Raw genomic sequence first — 20,324 nt, 5'->3', positions numbered from 1 at the left:
GCTGGTAATAGCTTATCTAAAGTGATCATCAGGTTAGGCCATTTCCAGCACAAATCCAGGTTTTCTCACCCTCCACCCCCCCACACAAATTCACTCTCCTGCTGGTGATAGCCCATCCAAAGTGACAACTCTTTACACAATGTGCATGATAATCAAGTTGGGCCATTTCCTGCACAAATCCAGGTTCTCTCACTCCCTCACCCCCCTCCAAAAACCCACCCCCATACCCACCAAGTGTGTATGGGGGTGGGTTTTTGGAGGGGGGTGAGGGAGTGAGAGAACCTGGATTTGTGCAGGAAATGGCCCAACTTGATTATCATGCACATTGTGTAAAGAGTTGTCACTTTGGATGGGCTATCACCAGCAGGAGAGTGAATTTGTGTGGGGGGGTGGAGGGTGAGAAAACCTGGATTTGTGCTGGAAATGGCCTAACCTGATGATCACTTTAGATAAGCTATTACCAGCAGGACAGTGGGGTGGGAGGAGGTATTGTTTCATATTCTCTGTGTATATATAAAGTCTGCTGCAGTTTCCACGGTATGCATCCGATGAAGTGAGCTGTAGCTCACGAAAGCTCATGCTCAAATAAATTGGTTAGTCTCTAAGGTGCCACAAGTACTCCTTTTCTTTTTATCCTCACTCACTATCTCTTGAACCTTTGCTCAACTTATCCTTGTTTTCACTATAAATATATCTCAGTACTGTGCTATTAAGATAGGTGCTGATCCCAAATTGAATCTTACAAGCTGGTGTGCACACTGTTTCCTCAGGGACAGCAGACCTGGTATTTCTGAGCGTGTCCAGTGGATAAGGGGCTGAACACTACAGGAAAACGCTTCAAAGGAGCTTAGTGGTCACCTAAGGGTGCACCTATTGTTAACCTGCAAAGCAAAATGAGGGCTGATGTTGTCCTGAGGAGAGTGCTTGTGAGGTTAACAGGCTAGTGGCATCAGGAAGCTGACACCCACTTAAGCACAAGCAAGTCTCCCTAATGATGGAGGCAGGGGTGTAACAAGGTGACTCACAGACCTGGGTACCCCGAGAACCATCATAGTAATACAGATAGGGCCCTATCAAATTCACGGTCCATTTTGGTCAATTTCACAGTCATAGGATTTTATAAATCATAAATTTCATGAGTTCAGCTATTTAAATCTGAAATGTAATTGCAGGGATGCTGACCCAAAAAGGAGTTGTGGGGTTGCTGTAAGGTTATTGTAGGGGGGTTTGCAGTACTGCTACCCTTACTTCTGTCCTGCTGCTGACGGCAGCACTGCCTTCAGAGCTGGGCAGTTGGATTGCGGTGGCTGCTGGCCGGGAGCCCATCCCAAAAGGCAGAGCTGCCGCCAGCAGCATGGTAGGGTATTGCCACCCTTGTTTCTGCACTGTTGCCAGCAGAGTAGCCTCTCAGTCAGCAGCTAATACTTTCTGGTCACCCAGCTCTGAAGGTGGAAATGCAGAAGTAAGGGTGACATGGTATGGTATTGCCACTCTTACTTCTGCACAGCTACTGGTGCCCGGCCAACAGCCACCGCTCTCCGGCCGCTTAGCTCTGAAGGCAGCACAGAAGTAAGAGTGGCAATACCATGACACCCCCTCCCAAAATAATCTTGTAACCCCCCTGCAACTCCCTTTTGGGTCAGCACTCCCAATTTGAGAAACGCTGGTCTTCCTTGTGAAATCTATATTGCATAGGGTAAAAGAACACAAGAGACCAGATTTCACGGGGGCAGACCAGATTTCACAGTCTGTGACGCATTTTTTTATGGCCGTGAATTTGGTAGGGCCCTAAATATACAGTAAAGTTTGCGTGGTAACTCTTTTCACCAGCCTCTGATGGAATTTAAAAAAACTGGAAAAAGTCTGAGTTCTCTGGAGTGTTTGAGTGAATAGGATATTTGAAGGCAATAACATAAATGAGTTGTGTTCAAAAAAGAGACTACTAGACTGGAGGAAATGTTACAAAGCAAAAAAGCTTGACTCAGAGAAATTTGAGGGAGACAAATGTATTGGTCCAAGTGGCCTATTTTAGTCTAGCAACTATTGATGCCTCTATTCAGGCCAACAAGTTAGGGAAAATGCAGCGAAGTAATGTGCACTGAAGAACAAATAATGACAGGTGGTTCCTGGTAATGTGCCCCATTTGTTTTGCCCAAGAAACACAATAATGAGACACACAACTCTTGATGATTCCCCCATAAACACTCCAGAATGTAACTTTCAAACAGGTCAACAACGCAGACTGGAGACATTCTTGCTTTGTGACTCTACTGATACACAACTCCTCCTCTGACCTACGGTAAATAAATAAGTCATTCTTGTTTGTATTACTAGCAAAATATCCATGAGGGGCTGGGAAATTTGCTGAAGGTATGTCTGCACAGAAAATGCTATCATGGCACAGCTGCACCACTGTAGCATTTCAGGGTAGACACTACCTATGCCAATGGGAGGGGTTCTCCCATCGGCATAGGTAGTCCACCTCCCTGAGATGTGGCAGCTTGGTCAATGGAAGAATTCTTCCATCACCTAGTGCTGTCTACTTGGAGACTTAGGTCGGCTTAACTATACTGCTCAGGGTGTGGGTTTTTTACACCCCAAGTGACGTACCTGGGTCGATCTAAATGTATAGTGTAGACTAGCCCTGAGACAGCACATTTAGGGGAAGGAGTGAGTTACCTCCCTCCATTTGTTCAGAGAGTCAGACTGACTGGTCCACTTGGTGAGAAGATGGGTTGGCCAGATGCAAGGACTTTGGGAAAGGATAAAATTTGAAATGGGTTGGGGGGGAGGGTTGAAAACAAAACAGAACTGAACAAAACATTCTACAGGACCACTGTCATCCACCTCAAACATCTAAATCTAAACAAAGAGATTGGGGACCAGATTCTGAACTAGCATAAATCAGTGCAACTTCAATAAAGGCAGTTGAGGCTCGATTTACACCACCCGAGGATCTGGACAATGATTAAATGTCTCCATGAGTCTGCTTCACAGATATGCAACATGTGGAGATTTGCCAATCTATTCCAAGGTTATATACAGGCAGAGACAAAGGAAGCTATTCTCCCCTCAGGGTCACGTATGTATGTGTATGGGTGGGGGAGTAATTGGGTTAATACAAGGAACTTCTATTCATTCTAAAGGGAGTAGCAGACATGAATCACGTGACCAGCAAGAGAATAATGACACTCAGAGCATATGGTCAGGGTAATCTAATGGGGCTTGAAACAAAGCCCGCTGAAGGGAATAGAAATCTTTCCATTAACTTCAATGAGAACTGGATCACCCCTTGAAGAACTGACATTAACACCCTCTCTGATCTGCAGTTCCTACAGTTTGATGCTTTAATCAAAAGAATCAAATATGATAAAGGCACCTTCTAATCCTTTTATTATATTAAAATGCTCTGGAGCTTTGCTCCTCTGCCCCCAAACTCAGGCCAGTTCTGCTTCCATTGTCCTCAGTCCACACAGCACTGGCCCTTTGTCCCAAAGGTCACCAAAGCCACAAGGGAGGGTCTGCCAGGGGATAAATAATACTCTCTGAAGTTCCAGAAGTCGGGAATGAGTCAAAGACTTTTGTTTCTCTGCCATAGGATTCAAACAGATTCTACAGTGCAAAAAGAAAAATAGCTTCTCAGTCAGAACTGGAGGAAAAATAATCTCAGAATTTTTCTGTCACTAAAACCATCCCAAAGGAAGTTTGAGATAGAAAAGTTGGTATGAAAAGCAGTTTGTTCCAGAGAAACTCCCTCCTGCTTCCATGTCAACACTTATGTCTGGAACTGCCTAAATCAACCTTCACCAAGTGCTTTTTCACTCTTTCAAATCACTTCCAAAACCCCATCTCTTCAGAGACCATATGTGCAGAAACATCCAAACCTGTTGTGCTCCTACTAGCCACTTCATGCGCTTCTTGAACTAGGAGACCCGTCCTACTCTACTAACTCTACTTAGTAGTGGCATAGTATGGGTGCGGCTGTATCAGTAATAACTTGGAAGCTAGCCTTGCCTGTTGCACATAGTACACTACCCCTGTACTACAAACCTAACTATGGTTATGTTATTTTTTCTGAGGTAAACAGGGCCAAACTCTTTTGCCTTCTTAAGAAGAAATCTTTCCCTTGATGTTAGGTGTAATGTTGTGACAGAGCAGTGTGGACACATAGGGCTCCAAACCACAAATTGCTAGCGCACAGCAGGATGGTTCAGGTTGGGTAGCCACTCCACACACGGGAGTCTTTGCTACAGAGTACACCTAGGGATTTTCAGCCCAAATCAATATTCCTAGCCAATGTTGGGGAATAAACTAGAGATTTATATGGAGTGTGAAAATGAAGTTTTATAATGGAAGTTGACTACAGCCTTATCTGTGAAGAAGCTACCATCTCTCCAGAGCACTAGTAATAGTTTTGAACAATTAACAAACCAGTTTTCTGATTCTGTTATTGTGGCAATGGTTAGATTAAATTTTGGGGGGAGTCCCATATAATTGAGAGATTGGTTTTACAAACCTATAGAAATACTGGATAACGTACAGAGACTGCAAGGTGTTTTGGCACAAAAAGCTTTTGGAATCAAAAATCTGTTTGGATATTTTTCCCCAAAGGGAAGAAGTATTCTGTGATAGGGTGCTCATCTCTTCCCCCAACTCCCCAAACTAGGAATGCATTTAATACTAGCAAAGAACAGAAGTTATTAACAGTATCCCCTAGTACTTGCATTGCCCTTGACAAGCCTAACAAAGCTGCTATAGCCTTCACAATTTAATAGCTCACATGAGATTGGCAAAAACATTTCAAAATACATTGCTCTATCTTGGGTGTCTTGTTTTTATTTGGAAGGAATCTGAGAGAATGAGGATGCTACTGAGGAAAAGCCTGGGGTGAAGCTCGATTCAAAACTGTCTACGTCATTAAAATGAAAACACTGATTGGGTGGAATTAATGTCAATTTGTGCATATTTGTATACAGAAATCTCATATACCTGCATACAAATATGTGTGTATATACATATAGGGCAAGACACATGGTCTTTTGCATGACTGGAAGGGTGCAAAGAAACCATCAGCCTGCCCTAAAGAGCCCAGGATAATCCTCAACTCACATAAAGCAGGCATAGTCCGCTTTACATCACCAACTCCTCATCTCTTGTTGTAGAGGAGGGAGCAAAACGAGGAGCAGAACTGGGCAGGACCATAGCACACAGTGTTCTGTCTGATCCTCAGCTGGTAGAGAGGTCCCTGTGGGATTCCTCCAGACAGTGTAACTTAGAGCAACCCGGAACCAACTGTGGCTGCGCCAGGATTGAGAGTGCAGAAAGGTGTCTCGACAGCTACCTGGGAAACCTGTTCTACCTCCCTAATCAGGTGCTCTGGACATGTGAGGAGTACAGCTAAGGATCTGGCTCACAGTATATACCATATTCACTATGAAGTATTTGCATATACTGAAACTTTTTTAAATAAAATGCAAAATACCTCTGATGCAATATTAAAAGTTTGCACATTTAAGAATCTCTCTCTTTCTCTCTCTCTCTCTCTCACACACACACACAAATCTGAAAATGCAGAGTTTTTAGAACATGATGCTGCAAACGTGTACGTATGTATGTGCTTAACTTTAAGCATATGAGTAGTCCCAGTGATTTCTATCAGACTGCTCACATGTGTAAAGTTACTTATATGCTCACACCTTTACTGGATCTGGGCATTAGACTACAGGATCCTCAGGGAAGAAACTGTCAATTTCTTGTCCTTTACAGCGTTGAGCACCCTTGGTACCTAATAAATAAATGATTGTCGCTTCCAAACCATAGTTGTCTCTGTTCAAATCTTGGCCACAGTAACATGTGGGATCTGCAAACAGGGACTTGAGCCAGCAGAAGGAGGGAGGGAGGGCATTTGTTATCCGGCTACGTTTGCTTTAGAGTCTGGCTATCAGTTGGGAGAATATACTCACATGAAGACATAAAAGAGGCAATAAATCATCTCTCCTAGACTATATGCATGAATATAGTGTATCACTTCCAAAAGATTGATCTATCTAATTATGTATGTTGTAGCTGGAAGTCTGGTCTGACAATTTCTTTCCCAGGTTATTTTGTATCCTTGAGATTGATTATATCCTTCCGAGGCAAAATGTTACACGGAGAATGGTATGTTTTAAAGACTTATTTTTTTTCATATTGTTCGCTCATGAAGTGTATGACAAATGTATAATAAACAAAATATCTTAATGATTCTAGATGTATTATTCTTAAATGCAATGGACTATACTCTGTACATTAGTTACTGTTTATGCAGTCTTTTGTAATATTGAAATTTACCTGAATTATTTGATGGTAACTTAACCTGTTTTAGTAATAGTGTTACAGTGCTGAATCCCATGGAATGACTGAAGATGCAATTTTAAAAACTAAGTTTTAGAATCAAATTACAGCTTCCATTACTGTATTTACTAGGGCTGTTGATTAATCGCAGTTACTTATGCGATTAACTAAAAAAAATTAATTGCGATTAATCGCACTGTTAAACAATAGAATACCAATTCAAACATATTAATTCTGGATGTTTTTCTACATATTTATATATATTGTATTCTGTGTTGTAACTGAAAATCAAAGTATATCTTATTCTTGATTATAAATATTTACTCTGTGAAAGAAAAACTAAAGAAATAGTATTTTTCAATTCACCTCATAGCAAGTACTGTAGTGCAATCTCTGTGTCATGAAAGTGCAACTTAAAACTGTAGACTTTTTTTGTTACTCAAAAACAAAACAATGTAAAACTTCAGAGCCTACAACTCCACTCAGTCCTACTTCTTGTTCAGCCAATCACTAAGACAAACAAGTTTTTTTACATTTACAGGAGATAATGCTGCCATCTTCATATTTATAATGTCAACAGAAAGTGAGAACAGGCATTTGCATGGCACTTTTGTAGCTGGCATTGCAAGGTATTTATGTGCCAGATATGCTAAACATTCGTATGCCCCTTCATGCGTCCGCCACCATTCCAGAAGACATGCTTCCATGCTGATGACACTCATTAAAAGAATAATGTGTTAATTAAATTTGTGACTGAATTTCTTGGGGGAGAATTTTATCCCCTGCTCTGTTTTACCCGCATTCTACCATAAATTTTATGTTACAGCAGTCTTGGGTGATGACCCAGCACATGTTGTTCATTTTAAGGACACTTTCACTGCAGATTTGACAAAATGCAAAGAAGGTACTAATGTGAGATTTCGAAAGATAGCTACAGCATTAGACCCAAGGTTTAAGGATCTGAAGTGCCTTCCAAAACTTGAGAGGGACGAGATATGGAGCATGCTTTCAAAACTCTTAAAAGAGTAACACTCCAATGAGGAAACTACAGAACCTGAACCACCAAAAAGGCAAATCAACCTTCTGCTGGTGGCATCTGATTCAGATAATGAAAATGAACATGTGTCGGTCCGCACTGCTTTGGATTGTTATTGGTCAGATGTATGTCCGCTGGAATGGTGGTTGAAGCATGAGGGGACACATGAATCTTTAGCACATATGGCACGGAAATACCTTGTGATGCTGGCTACAACAGTGCCATGAGAATGCCTGGTCTCATTTTCAGGTGACATTGTAAACAAGAAGTGGTCAGCATTATTTCCTGCAAATGTAAACAAATTTGTTTGAGTGATTGGCTGAACAAGCGGTAGGACTGAGTGGACTTGCAGGCTCCAAAGTTTTACATTGCTTTATTTTTGAATGCACTTATTTACTGTACATAATTCTACATTTGTAAGTTCAACTTTCATGATAAAGAGATTGCACTACAGTACTTGTATTAGGTGAATTGAAAAATACTATTTCTTTTGTTTTTTTACAGTGCAAACAGTTGTAACCAAAAATAACTATAAAGTGAGCACTGTACATTTTGTATTTTGTGTTGTAATTGAAATCAATATATTTGAAAATGTAGAAAACATCCAAAAATATTTAAATAAATGGTATTCTATTATTGCTTCACAGTACGATTAATTACGTTTAAATCGCACGATTAATTGCGATTCATTTTTTTAATCGCATGACAGCCCTAGTATTTACCTCTTTTATAGAGTGATGCACATAATTCATACCCCATAACGTGAAAGAAATCTCTTTTCTGTGCATTAGTTATTTTGTTAACTAGAAGCATTATATATATTTTCTGGATGTATTGATCAATGTGTTTTTCAACTGAAGCCAATGAAACAACAAATAAAATATATTTCAAACTATTGCAAAACTGGTGATTTAAACTAGGAGTTCTTTTGGAAGCCCCTCAACATACTATAAAAACTCCATGGCCCGGGGGGAGGCCTTTGGGCTTCAGCTGTGAGTGGGGAGGCTTCTGCCCCACAGGACTGGGGTGGTGCTTGGGAGCCCCGTGGGATGGGGGGCTCCAGGCTTCTGCGCTGCAGGGCGGCTTCTGCTCGGCCTCGGGACACCTGGGCTCAGAGCTTCAGCTCTGCAAGGTGCTGGGACTCGGGGCTTCAGCCCCATGGGGCGCCGGGTTCTAGCCGCCTCACAGGGATCACAGGGCTTCCACCCTGCAGGATGCTGGGGCTCGGGACTCCAAGCTTCAGCAGCTGGGTGCCTGGACTTGGGTGTCCGAGTGGCTCTGCTTGGCAGACCCCCTGAAATGGTTTGTGGCCCCACAGTGGGCCATGGACCCCTGGTTGAGAATCACTGATCTAAACTATATGGCATGATCACAGAATCATAGAAATATAGGGCTGGAATGGACCCGGAGAGGTCATCTAGTCCAGCCCCTGGTGCTGAGGCAGGACCAAGAATACCTAGACCATCCCTGATAGGTGTCTGTGTAACCTGTTCTTAAACACCTCCAGTGACTGGGGTTCTACAGGGTCCCATTGGAAGCCTATTCCAAAATTTAACTATGCTTACACTTAAGAAGTTTCTCCTAATATCTAACTTAAATCTGCTTTGCTTCAGATTAAGCTTACTATCCTACCTTCAGTCGACATGCAGAACAGTTGATCACCATCCTCTTTGTAATGGTCCTTAATATATTTGAAGGTCCCTCCTCAGTTTTCTTTTCACAAGACTAAACATGCCCAGTTTTTTTAAACTTTCCTCATAGGTCAGGTTTTCTAAACCTTTTTTTCCCCCTCCATCTTTGTTGCTCTTCTCTGAACTCTTTCCAATTTGTCCACATCTTTCTTAAAGTGTGATGCCCAGAATTGGACACAGTGTTCCAACTGAGACCTCACCAATGCGGAGTAGTGCTGGACAATTACCTTCCATTTCTTACACATGGCACTTCTGTTACTATAAAATAAACTATAACCCCTTTTCAGCAGTACTACTGCCTAGCCAGTTATTCTCCATTTTGTAATTGTGCATTTGATATTTTTCTTCTTAACGGAAGTCTTCTTAACTGAAGCATAGGTCTATATTGAATTAAATCTTGTTGATTTCAGACCAATTCTCCAATTTGTCAAGGTAGTTTTGAATTCTAATGTTGTCCTCCAAAGTGCTAGCAACCCCTCCCAGCTTGGTGTTGTATGCAAATTTTACAAGCATACTCTACTCTATTATCCAAGTCATTAATAAAAATATTGAACAGTACTGGACCTAGGATAGATTCCCTGCAAGACCCCACTAGATACTTCTCCCCAGTTTGACTGTAATGTAATACGTATTAGATTTATCATTGACTTTAATGGGGCCAGGATGTCATAAAAATATATTAAGTCCATTGACATAAATAAATAGAAAAAAATGACCAGTTTAGTCATTGCTTTCAAAGATCATTTCCAGAGGCTTGATTCCTTCCTCTGTACCCAACCTATCAATGCTGTTGATCTTGGAAAAATCATCTAGTAAACAAAGATATGCTCAGGTACAATAGTGAATTTTCCAATTTATGCAGAAACATGCTCCCCACAGCACAGAGTAGGAATGAGCCCTTTGTCTAAGATCTGATATGTTCTAAATCAGTCATGCCTAAGTCTACTTGCCCAGTTTGATTAATTTTATTTGATGAGCAAATAAAGTATTATTGTTTTCTTCACTATTGTCACCGTCATGGTACGGGTGAGTAAGTAGATTTTGTGCCTAAACCAGTCAAAGTTTTAGATAATTTTACAGTGCTTAAATTAAATACATATGCTTCAATTTCATGTAATTTATAGCTACAAGTGTCCAATTTATTATGTTTCCATATCGGAGGACTGAAAAACTACACAGCATTAGTAATACAGCTTCCCCCTACCATATTTTTCAGCTGATCATACTTTGGATCTGTGTGGATCTGTTGCTTGGAACTACCCCAAACAAAAATGTAATCTCAACCAAAAATCTCTTTTAAGTACATTCTCTCTGCTCATGAAAAAGCTTTGACAGGGCCTCCAAGAAAATATTTTTCCCCTTTTCTTTTCTTAGGAATTGGTTCATATAATTCAAACCCATCCTCTATTATTACTTTTTGATTGGTTTCTTTCTTGGCTCCTACACATCCTCGACCAGTTCTTCCTAGGTGGGCTCTGTAAGCCTTCCCCCTTTTCTTCTAACCCGCAAACCCCTTTGTCAATAAGTCATTCTACTTCCATGAAAGGCTTCATTGTCATTTCACAACCATTGTCTACTGATCCCAAACTGAAAAAAACTGAAGTTAAAAATAAGGAACATTTGGTCTGCCAAACGTTTAAAAATACATTTCAATCTTTCTCTGTTTATTTAAAGATGGCTAAGAATGAGGATATCTGCAAGGAAATTGGCATGGTTTCCTTCCCCCAGACCAATGAAATACCAGTGGAGATGCAATAAAGCAGGGAAAACACAGCTTGGAAAAGTTTATTAAATGATTATATTTTAGCTTCTTCACTTGTAATTCCCCCAAGGCTATTACTGAAAACCTTCAAGAAGATCCTGCCTAGAAATATTTTTATTTTATAGAGGCTATGGGCTTTGATGCACCACTGAAGTTCATCAAGATGGTTGGGAACTGGGAAGGTTTATGTTAGAAATGTCCATTCTAAATTTTCAGGTATTTGTTCATTTAAAATTCCTGCATTAGAAATTAGTATTCCATCATACTGTGCCATTCCAGAAGTCCATCATGCAGAAAGGCACTTTGCTAATGCTAATTGATGCTAAATGATGGAATCATTATCCATCAGAACCAGTGGACAAGGTAAATAATGAGCTACCTGTTATTGGGCCAACAAAACAAGTTGCAATACAGAAGCTTACAGGGCACAGGCCAATAAACAAATAATCAGTGTTGACTGGTTGACCTGATAAGTCTATGGATCTGAAATGCCAACAGATCCAGAAATGCTTCAAGACCTTCACAAGTTACAACTGCTCTGGACAAATCAATATCCTTTATTCACCCAAAGTTACATAAGCAGTTAACAAAGACAATGAACTCTAAAGAAAAAAATCTCTTGTCCTCAGTAATAAAGAATGAAGAAAATGAAATACAGAGAATATCTGATATAGAAACAGAACCATTTCCAAGTGAAACAAAATATTTTTCAGAATTTATCACAAGGTATAAAGATTTCTTTAAGGATATCTGTAATCCCTACAATATTATATTTTATCCTTTTCCTTTAACCTCCCTCCCCTCACAAGAACTAGAAAGTTACCTACAAAAACTATGTTAAAAGAATGTTATTTAGGTTGCATACTCAAGCACTTGAAAAATCAGAAAATGCAGTAAACACCTTCCATAGTTCGAAATGTATCCAATATATGTGTGGAATACATTTCCTGTGCTGCTAAACATATCAGAGGCTACTGGCCAAATACACCTCAGGTACCAGCTAAATGTGGGTGAATGCATTCCTAGTGCTGTCATATGTATCATGTCACTTCCAATTCCCTTTCATTACAAAGTGAAGTGGATGTAACAGCACAGGAAACTGAGCAAGAGAGTAGTTTTGTGGCAAATCTTGTTTTATCCTACCAGTTTTCCCATCTGTATCACAGCAGTAGATGCCTTGGTGTTCTTCTAGATTCTTTATGATTACTTGCCGATAATAAGGGGAAAACCAGTAATGGGATGAATTCTTAGTTCTATGCTGCTGTGGTGGCATGAAGAGGCTGTAAAGTGGGTGGAAACGGTGCTGGTAAGCCGCTTTCATTAGAAGCCTCCTCACCGGTATAAAGCTACCACAGAGACCCTATGACGGGCCTGCTCCCACCCCCATTGTAGCAGTGTAGCTGGAGCATGCTGTATTCCAATTATTCTCTGCTCCCTATGATGCACAGGGGGTTGTGGGAAGCAGAGTGGAAGTTAGAGCAGCTCTAAGGCTTCCACTTTCCCAATAGTACAGGGAGACTGGTACTGGAAGAAGTATATGCTGTACTGTTTTAAAAGGGTGTTGTACGTGTTGTTTCTAAGTATGTACCTCATACAGCTCCTAGAAGCTTTATGGCTGCCTCTGACACAGGCATAAGGTGGAGCCACCACCATTCCAGCCATAGCTGACCCCTGAGAAAGTATAATACATCTTTTATCGGTGGCCCTCCATCTTGTGCAGGTCACAAAAAGGTAGCAGAGCATATAGCACACTCAGTACAGCAGTCTGTGTTATAGTTCATAGGGAGCATGTCCTCAGCTCCTCCAATGAAATGTTTATTAATTCACCCAAAGGAAAGAGCATTCTATATATTGTGTAATACTGCAAAGCACGACACCTATTTTAATGCACTAGACAAGGGCATTGTACTTTTGCAGCCAGACAGATCCTGTGTGTTGACTAATACTCATCACCCCAGTTAGACTATGGAACACGTTCTAATTTAAGACACGCAATTAAATTGATGTCAGCATTATAAGAACCCTTTGCTAAAAGCATCCCCTTCACTAATGTGCTACTTGTTTGGACATACGCTTGCATTCAAGGTGAAAGGTTTGAACACGTGTTCAGAACAATCCTTTCAAGGACTTCAAAATCATCATTCTAGCCCCACTAAGTAAAAATGCTTACCACACTTCAGATCACACCACCCCAGAAAGTATTCCAGCTGTGCTGCTCACTCATGTCTGTATGTTCCCTTTCTGCCTAAAAACACACGAGAAGAGATGAACTCCTAACTGAAGTTACCTGCAGTTTAGGGAGCTGCAGTTCCATTTTATATCACATCAGCATTCCTTCGATGCTGGAGGCAGCAGCTATATGGAAAACCCAAATGTGAGTTTGGGATGATAATGCAATTAAAATGGTGACCACAGAAAGTGAATACTGAAGATGTACCCATTTAACCAGGACCCTATTGCAACGGTGATGCCTCACTACCAAAAACCAAAAGCAGCCTCCTTTCTGCTTCTTCACAGACCTACAGCTGCAATACCTCATTGATGGCAAGTTGTTCTCCTCCTCCTCCAGGATGGCCGTAGCGGTGACTGGAACTCCGAAAGTCCTCATACAGATCCTCCTCACTTCCCACATCGTCTGTAAGAGCTGTCTTATCCAGAGCCCCATCAGTGATCACTGCAACAACAAGAAATGAACTGCTTAACAACACTGCTGAGCAGAGACATGAATGACAGCAAATGGAAAAGATCATTAATCTTGGATTTTAAAGTAAATTATTTTAAAATTGTTCTGCTAGCATGACTGAGAGGTGCTGATTGATGTCACTAGAAATCAAAATTGTGGGTTTATACAGAGACCATGAACAGCAAAGGCACTAACAATGCAAACTGTCACAAGCAGCCGCACAAAAATGGCTAAAACACAATGTAAAGGAACTACCAGTGCTGCAAGAGGACAGTTCACTACTCATGCCCATTTCAAGTTCTATCTCACTATGGCCCTGATCCTGCAAACCATTATGAACATGCGTGAATACGCCCACTGAGATCTGTAGGACTACTCACATGCCCATTAAGTTGAGCACATGCACCAGCGTTTGCAGGATTGGAGCCTAAGTGAAGAGCAAAACAAAAGCTATTTTCACACAAAATCTCAACCTCTGTGCAGGTGAGTGAAGAACTCAATCATCATCCTTTTCCTATTTTGGCAAACAATGCATAGAGTTAGTCAGAAAAAAAATAGGAAAGTCAAGGGAACGTAAACTTAAGTTTGGATTCAGGTAGAAATCCTGGGTGGTCAGAGCTGTTTCACCTTTGCTAAAGCTTGACTGATACCAGCTTATACGCATCTGAATTTATTACCATCTTTGCTCTTTCATTTTGATAAATGGAGGTTACTTACGTGTAATTGGAAGTTCTTTGAAATGCACAATCCCTATCTGTATTCCACACATGGGATACGCATGCCCACTATGCACCTGAGTCTGGAATATTTTATAGACAGTGTCCATTGGCCCACAAATGCACCATAGCTCTCTTCATTATCTGAAGCAAGGGCACAAAAGGTGGTGTGCGCCAACACCTCTCCAATTCCCATTCTTATTGCAGTTCAAATAATCTGCAGCAGCGGGGACAGAAGGTGGTGTGACAAAGCTCTGTCCTTGCCTCCGTGGGTCCCATGTTTCCTGGCGGATTTTGTTAGCCTCAGAGGCTCACTGTGACCCCCCCCCATAACCCTTCTTTCTCTTGAGACAAGGGTCACAGTCTACTGAGCCATTTTCATCATAGGCCAGTGAGGGAGGTGAGGAGAAGTTATCCTTCCTTGCACAGTCTCTTTGTCTCCCAGTCTCAGTGATTAATCAGGGGCAAAGGTGGTGGAGGGAGCCCGGGCCCACCCTCTACTCCGGGCTCCAGCCCAGGGACCCTAATAGTATCAGCTATAGTAGCTGACCTTTTAGAAACATGACATGTACAATTCCCTGGGCTACCTCCCCCCACCCAGCAGCCCTCACTTCCTCAAGCTCCACTTCACCCTTACCTCAGGGCCTCCTTCCTTGTGCCTGATATGGTGTGTACTACTCAGCCTCTCCAACAGCACAACTTCCTCCCACAGCTCCTGACATGCACACCCACCTGACTAACTGGGAGGCTTTTAACTAGTTTCAGCCAGCCCCTGATTGGCTTCAGATGTCCCAATCAACCTAGCCTTCTCCCTGCCTCCTGGAAAGTTCTTAATTGGCCCCAGGTGTCTTAATTGACCTGGAGCAGCTTCCATTTCACTTAACCTGGTACCAGGGATTTGTTTAGCCTGGAGCTAATATATCTATCTCCCACTACTTTTCTATAGCCATCTGGCCTTGCCCCGTCACAGTGGGTAGTAGAATAGAGATAGGGACCATACATCTGAAAGAATTTCCAGTTACAGATAAGAAACCTCCATTTCTTCTTTGAGTGTTGATGCCTATGTGTATGCCACTTGTGGGAGATTAACAAGCAGTAGTCAAATGGGGGGTGGGTGTGAGGACGCAGAAGTGATAGCTGACTGTAGTACTGCTGTCCCCACTGCTGTATCTGCAGCTGACGACTGGACCAGAGCATAATGTCTCACGAAGGTATTCACAGAACTCCAAGTAACTGCCCTACATATCTCTAGAAGGGGAACATCTCTCAGAGATGCAGCCGAAGTAGCTTGCCCTCTAGTGGAATGAGCTCTCACCCCCCCTTCTGAGGGGGAATATGAGCTAGAAAATACAACCCAAAATCCATTTTGAAACTGTCTGCATCAATATAACTTGACTGCTTCATCGCTTTGCTAGGGAAACAAATAGTTTATGTTTTTCTAACAGACTTTGTTCTTTGCAGACATACAGCAAAGCCCTTTGGATGTTCAGAGAATGGAGTCATCTCTCTTCATTTGAGGCATGGGGTTTTGGAAAACATACTGGTAAGTGAATTAACTGACTCTTGGAAACTACTTTAGGAATGAAGCTAGGGTGGGGTCATAACAAGACCTTTTCTTTATAGAATGCAATATATGATGGGTCCATCATGAGCACTCCCAGCTTGTTGATTCTTCTGGGCTGACGTTATGGGTACTAGAAAAGCCACCCTCATGGACAGATGGGCCATAGAGTATGTAGCTAGAGGTTCCAAGATGGGGTGGGGTGTGAGAGACGATAAAACAAAATTAAGGTTACACTAAGGCATGAACTTCACCAATGGTGGAAAGGATCTGAGAATCCCATTCAGAAATCTCGTTGTGACAGGATGAGTGAATACAGTACGGTTATCCATCGGAGGATGGAAAGCACTGATTACTGCTAGATGCACTCGCAGAGAACTGAGTGCAAGACCTGAAGACTTAAGGGTAAGTAAAGATTCTAAGATAGTAGGGATCCCAGCTGATTCTGGAACTGAGTTTCGTTGGTGTGTCCAAGAGGAGAAACACTTCCATTTTGCTGAGTAACAGCTTCTTGTAGAAGCTTTTCTGCTTTGGTTAAGGATGGATTGCACCCTTTTAGAACATGAGTGCTCTATTTCTGATGTCCATCCAAATACCAAGCCCTGAGTTGCAGACTGAGGTGCTTGAATCTGCCCTGTGCTGTGTTAGAAGGTCTGGTAATGTGGGGATGTTCTTGGGAGGGTGAACTGAGAGCTTCAGCAGATCCATAAACCAGAACTATCTTGGCCAGATGGGCACAATCAGTATGTCTCAAGCTCTGTCTTGGTGGATCTTCTATAGATCTTGTAAAACATCTAATAGCACTTTTCATTGCCTAAATAAGCACTTGCCACTGAAGGAGTATCTATTACCACCATAGGCATGTAATTCTACTCTTGCAACTTTACGTAAGTGAGGGCACATCTTCTGAAAGGCTGTCTCCTTCTATTGGATAAAACAAGTGCTAAAGTCCTGAGCATGAGTCTGAAGCCAGTGGAAATACAGACTAGATATCAGAAGAGAATAAATGTCATTTATGCTACTTTTACACAAGGAAAAACTGGTCATCTTCTTTAAAGAATAGAACCCTTTTGTATGGTTTTCTCAAGGTTAGTTGCAATTTTCTGAAACTCTCTTTTTACCATGTACATTCTGAGACGCATGTCCTGGGTGTTGACCGATAATCACTCACTTATTCTATGCTTTTATAAGATATTGTGTATATGTTTTCTGATTTGTAAACTCAGAGGATATCATCTTCCTGCTTTTCTGAGACAATAACAATGGTAATAACTGAATGCTGATTGGCATTTGTATTGTGATTAGCAACTGGTGTTAGAATAAAGCATACGCGTTTACATGACAAAGAGGTATACTCCAAGGAGTCTTTCTACAAAGGCAATAACATGATGCCTACAAACATAATGCAGATAAAATACACCTGATGGAAGATGTCAGTTCAATGGATTCATTAGTATTGTAGTACTAAAGCTAAATGAAATTAAGATCTCAAGAGATAACACCATCTGAACTCTTGGTGATCTCACTGACCAAGTTACAAAAGATGTAATACTCAAAATCCTTGCAGTAGGGGAAGGGCAAGCGGGGTATGACTCCTGGGCTCAGAACCCTAATCTAGTCCATCTTCCAAGAACTAGTCCAGAATCATTCCCTACAGGGTATTTTCTTGTAGTTTATTTGCTTTCCAAGGAAAACCACCATCCAGAAGCGACACTCTAGTATCATCAGGAAATATGTAGGAAGCCTTCAGCCTGACCAAAAGAAGTCAATAATATCCAAAGCACAAGCTGCAATGATAGGTGGTCCAGAAGCAGGTCCAAAGATGTAATCTGATATATCACTGTGAACAACCTCTAATTCAAATCAAAGTAACAGATGCCATGCGGTACATTTTGAAAGGCCCCCAAACATGGGAATTTAGCCATATGACTAAGACCCCAAAGGAGCTGAGCTTGTGGTCTTTGAAGCCAATGGCAAAGCACGCATTGAATTCAGTGGTGCAATATTAGGTCCTTAATAGCTCTATGGGCTAGACCCTCAACCGATGTGTACCAGTGTAACTCCACTGAAGTCAACTGCACCAGCTTAGGATCTGTCCCTGTAATTCCAAGGCAGTGCTTTGGAAATATAGTTGTAAATTTCCTGCACAGCAGAGATTACACCAACAACTGCAATGACAGTTCCGTCAGTGCTTCCATTGTATACCACATTTTGTCAGGGTTTCACAATGCAATCATTTCCAATCACATTGTGTTGAAACTCACATGTTAGTAGTCAGCGGAATGCATTTATTTTACATCATAATGACTGAAGTATACATCAGATCTGAATGAAACATTTGAAAAGTTTACCCTTTGAATGACAATTTACTGAATTCAACAGAAATTTGCAAGGTGACAAAGATCTATTGCAAAAAGAAAAGGAGGACTTGTGGCACCTTAGAGACTAACCAATTTATTTGAGCATGAGCTTTCGTGAGCTACAGATCACTTCATCGGATACATCTGATGAAGTGAGCTGTAGCTCACGAAAGCTCATGCTCAAATAAATTGGTTAGTCTCTAAGGTGCCACAAGTACTCCTTTTCTTTTTGCGAATACAGACTAACACGGCTGTTACTCTGAAAGATCTATTGATTCTCACTTTCATTTGCACACAAAGCTTCAATTAATTTTAGTGGAAACTATGTGCCTGGGGACAATATGCCCTTACAATTAAAGTAGAGTTTGCTGTGGAATGGTTTAACTGCCCAAGAAATAAAATGTATCTGTGTTAATAAAAAACCCGTGGACGTTGCAAAAAAAAAAAATAAATAAAAAATCAGTGTTTTAAGGGATGCTTGACAAAAGCCTGAGTATACATCAAACATATTTCAAATATAAGCTACCAGCACCCTACTGAATGTCTGTTAAAAGTATATGTTTCACAGAGAGCCATTCTCACATCTAGAATACTACATATAAAACTCAAAAGTACTGAAACTGCCACCTTCATAATTGTAATCAGTGCAGTTATAAAGGATTCTATTCTGATATTATTTAAATCAACTAATCTACCACAACTGATACATCTACCATAGTTTGAGAACCGCTAACAGATAGCGTGTGCTACACACTGTACTGTTAATGAACTATTTTGGGGGAATTTGTGTAATGACAGAAACAAAAGGTACACTTTCAAGAACATAATGGATTGCTTTGTACAGGAGTGCATCACTGTTTAGCCCATCAAAGCTCCTCTTCCTTTGTGCTCTGTCTCCCTTAGCATGGTACCTTATTGATTCCTGCAAGCTTTCATTGCTTTTGCTTTATACCCCCTCTCTACTGGTTGCATTACATAGAGTATAATTTTCAGCCTGAAAAAATGTTTCCTGACATCTTTAAAGCTTTCTGATTTTGTCATGTTTTCCCAGTTGTACTATGATCCGTTTTATATGGGGGGAAAAAAGCTTCATGGAGAATAGCTCTATTACTTAAAATATTCTATACCTCAGGAAAATCTCTGGCCAACTTTATTTATTTTTCTTATATAGATTTGTTTTTCTTACCATGTCTTGCTTAACTTTGACTCAGGGGTCAGCCTCATTAGCCTTGAAAGCTGTTACTACATCTTGTATTGGTTGTCCAAACTTAACTAAACAAACAAAAAGCCATAGGCAAGTTTCACCAGAGAACTCTATTGCTTGTGACAGGTTTCAGAGTGGTAGCCGTGTTAGTCTGTATCAGCAAGAACAACGAGGAGTCCTTGTGGCACCTTAGAGACTAAAAAATGTATTTGGTCCCAAATAAATTTGTTAGTCTCTAAGGCGTCACAAGGACTCCTCGTTGTTTCAACTGCTTGTAATAATGCAAAAGGTTTTTGGTTCTTAATCTGTGATGGAAATTTGTCCAGGAAAGAATTTTTTCATGATATTTTGTCAAAACTGCTCATGGTTCAGAAGGCAGGAAGAAAGCGTTAAGAAAAATGGTGACGAATGAGACTTTGTTCTGAAGCAGCTTATTCAAGAGGGAAAAAAGAATCCTGAGAGTTGATTATAAAAAAATAAAAAAACAAAAACACCCTCTGAAACAGTGACCCAATACACTAGAAATCAGTCAAGGAAGTAGGGCAAGTGAAGGCTCTTAATATAGGTAATGATTCAACATGCACAGTCGTAATTAGGTCAAGCAGGAAAGAAGTAAGCTTGAGTTTAAAAATCTTTTAAGTGGACCTGATAAAAATTGTTAAAACAGTAATTTGGTTTCTTCATTAGTCTCATCAAGTGCACAGTACTAGTTGGACAGGTACCCATTATGCTTCACAGGAAGCAGACGCAGCCTTGCTGCGCCCTTCTCCCCAGTCACAACAAATGCTTGTTTTCATCTGTACTTGAATGCACTGATGTGGTCACAGCTGGCTGTCTCCTTTTCTCACTGAGCCCAATAATCTAATCTGTCACGGGAAAACACAGAACAGTAAAGAACAACTTTCACCCCAAAACAAGACTCTGAAATATGTCCAATTAATTTTAAACCAATTTCCCCAGAATTTAGATGGCTGTACA

The 20,324-nt window shown here is 41.0% G+C and overlaps 1 protein-coding gene across 1 annotated transcript in view; it reads right to left on the bottom strand.

Moving 5' to 3' along the window:
• ARHGEF4 (Rho guanine nucleotide exchange factor 4) overlaps window positions 1-20,324 on the bottom strand; it is a 150,057-nt gene that overhangs the window by 55,658 nt on the left and 74,075 nt on the right. Inside the window, 1 exon segment of the mRNA XM_077826938.1 lies at window positions 13,357-13,496. Coding sequence (XP_077683064.1) covers window positions 13,357-13,496 — 140 coding nt within the window.

This window comes from Eretmochelys imbricata, chromosome 9 (assembly GCF_965152235.1).
Source record: "Eretmochelys imbricata isolate rEreImb1 chromosome 9, rEreImb1.hap1, whole genome shotgun sequence".
In the NCBI taxonomy this organism is placed as follows: domain Eukaryota; kingdom Metazoa; phylum Chordata; order Testudines; family Cheloniidae; genus Eretmochelys; species Eretmochelys imbricata.
Note: the sequence above shows the minus strand (reverse complement) of the source record. Positions and strands in the feature narration are given on the sequence as shown.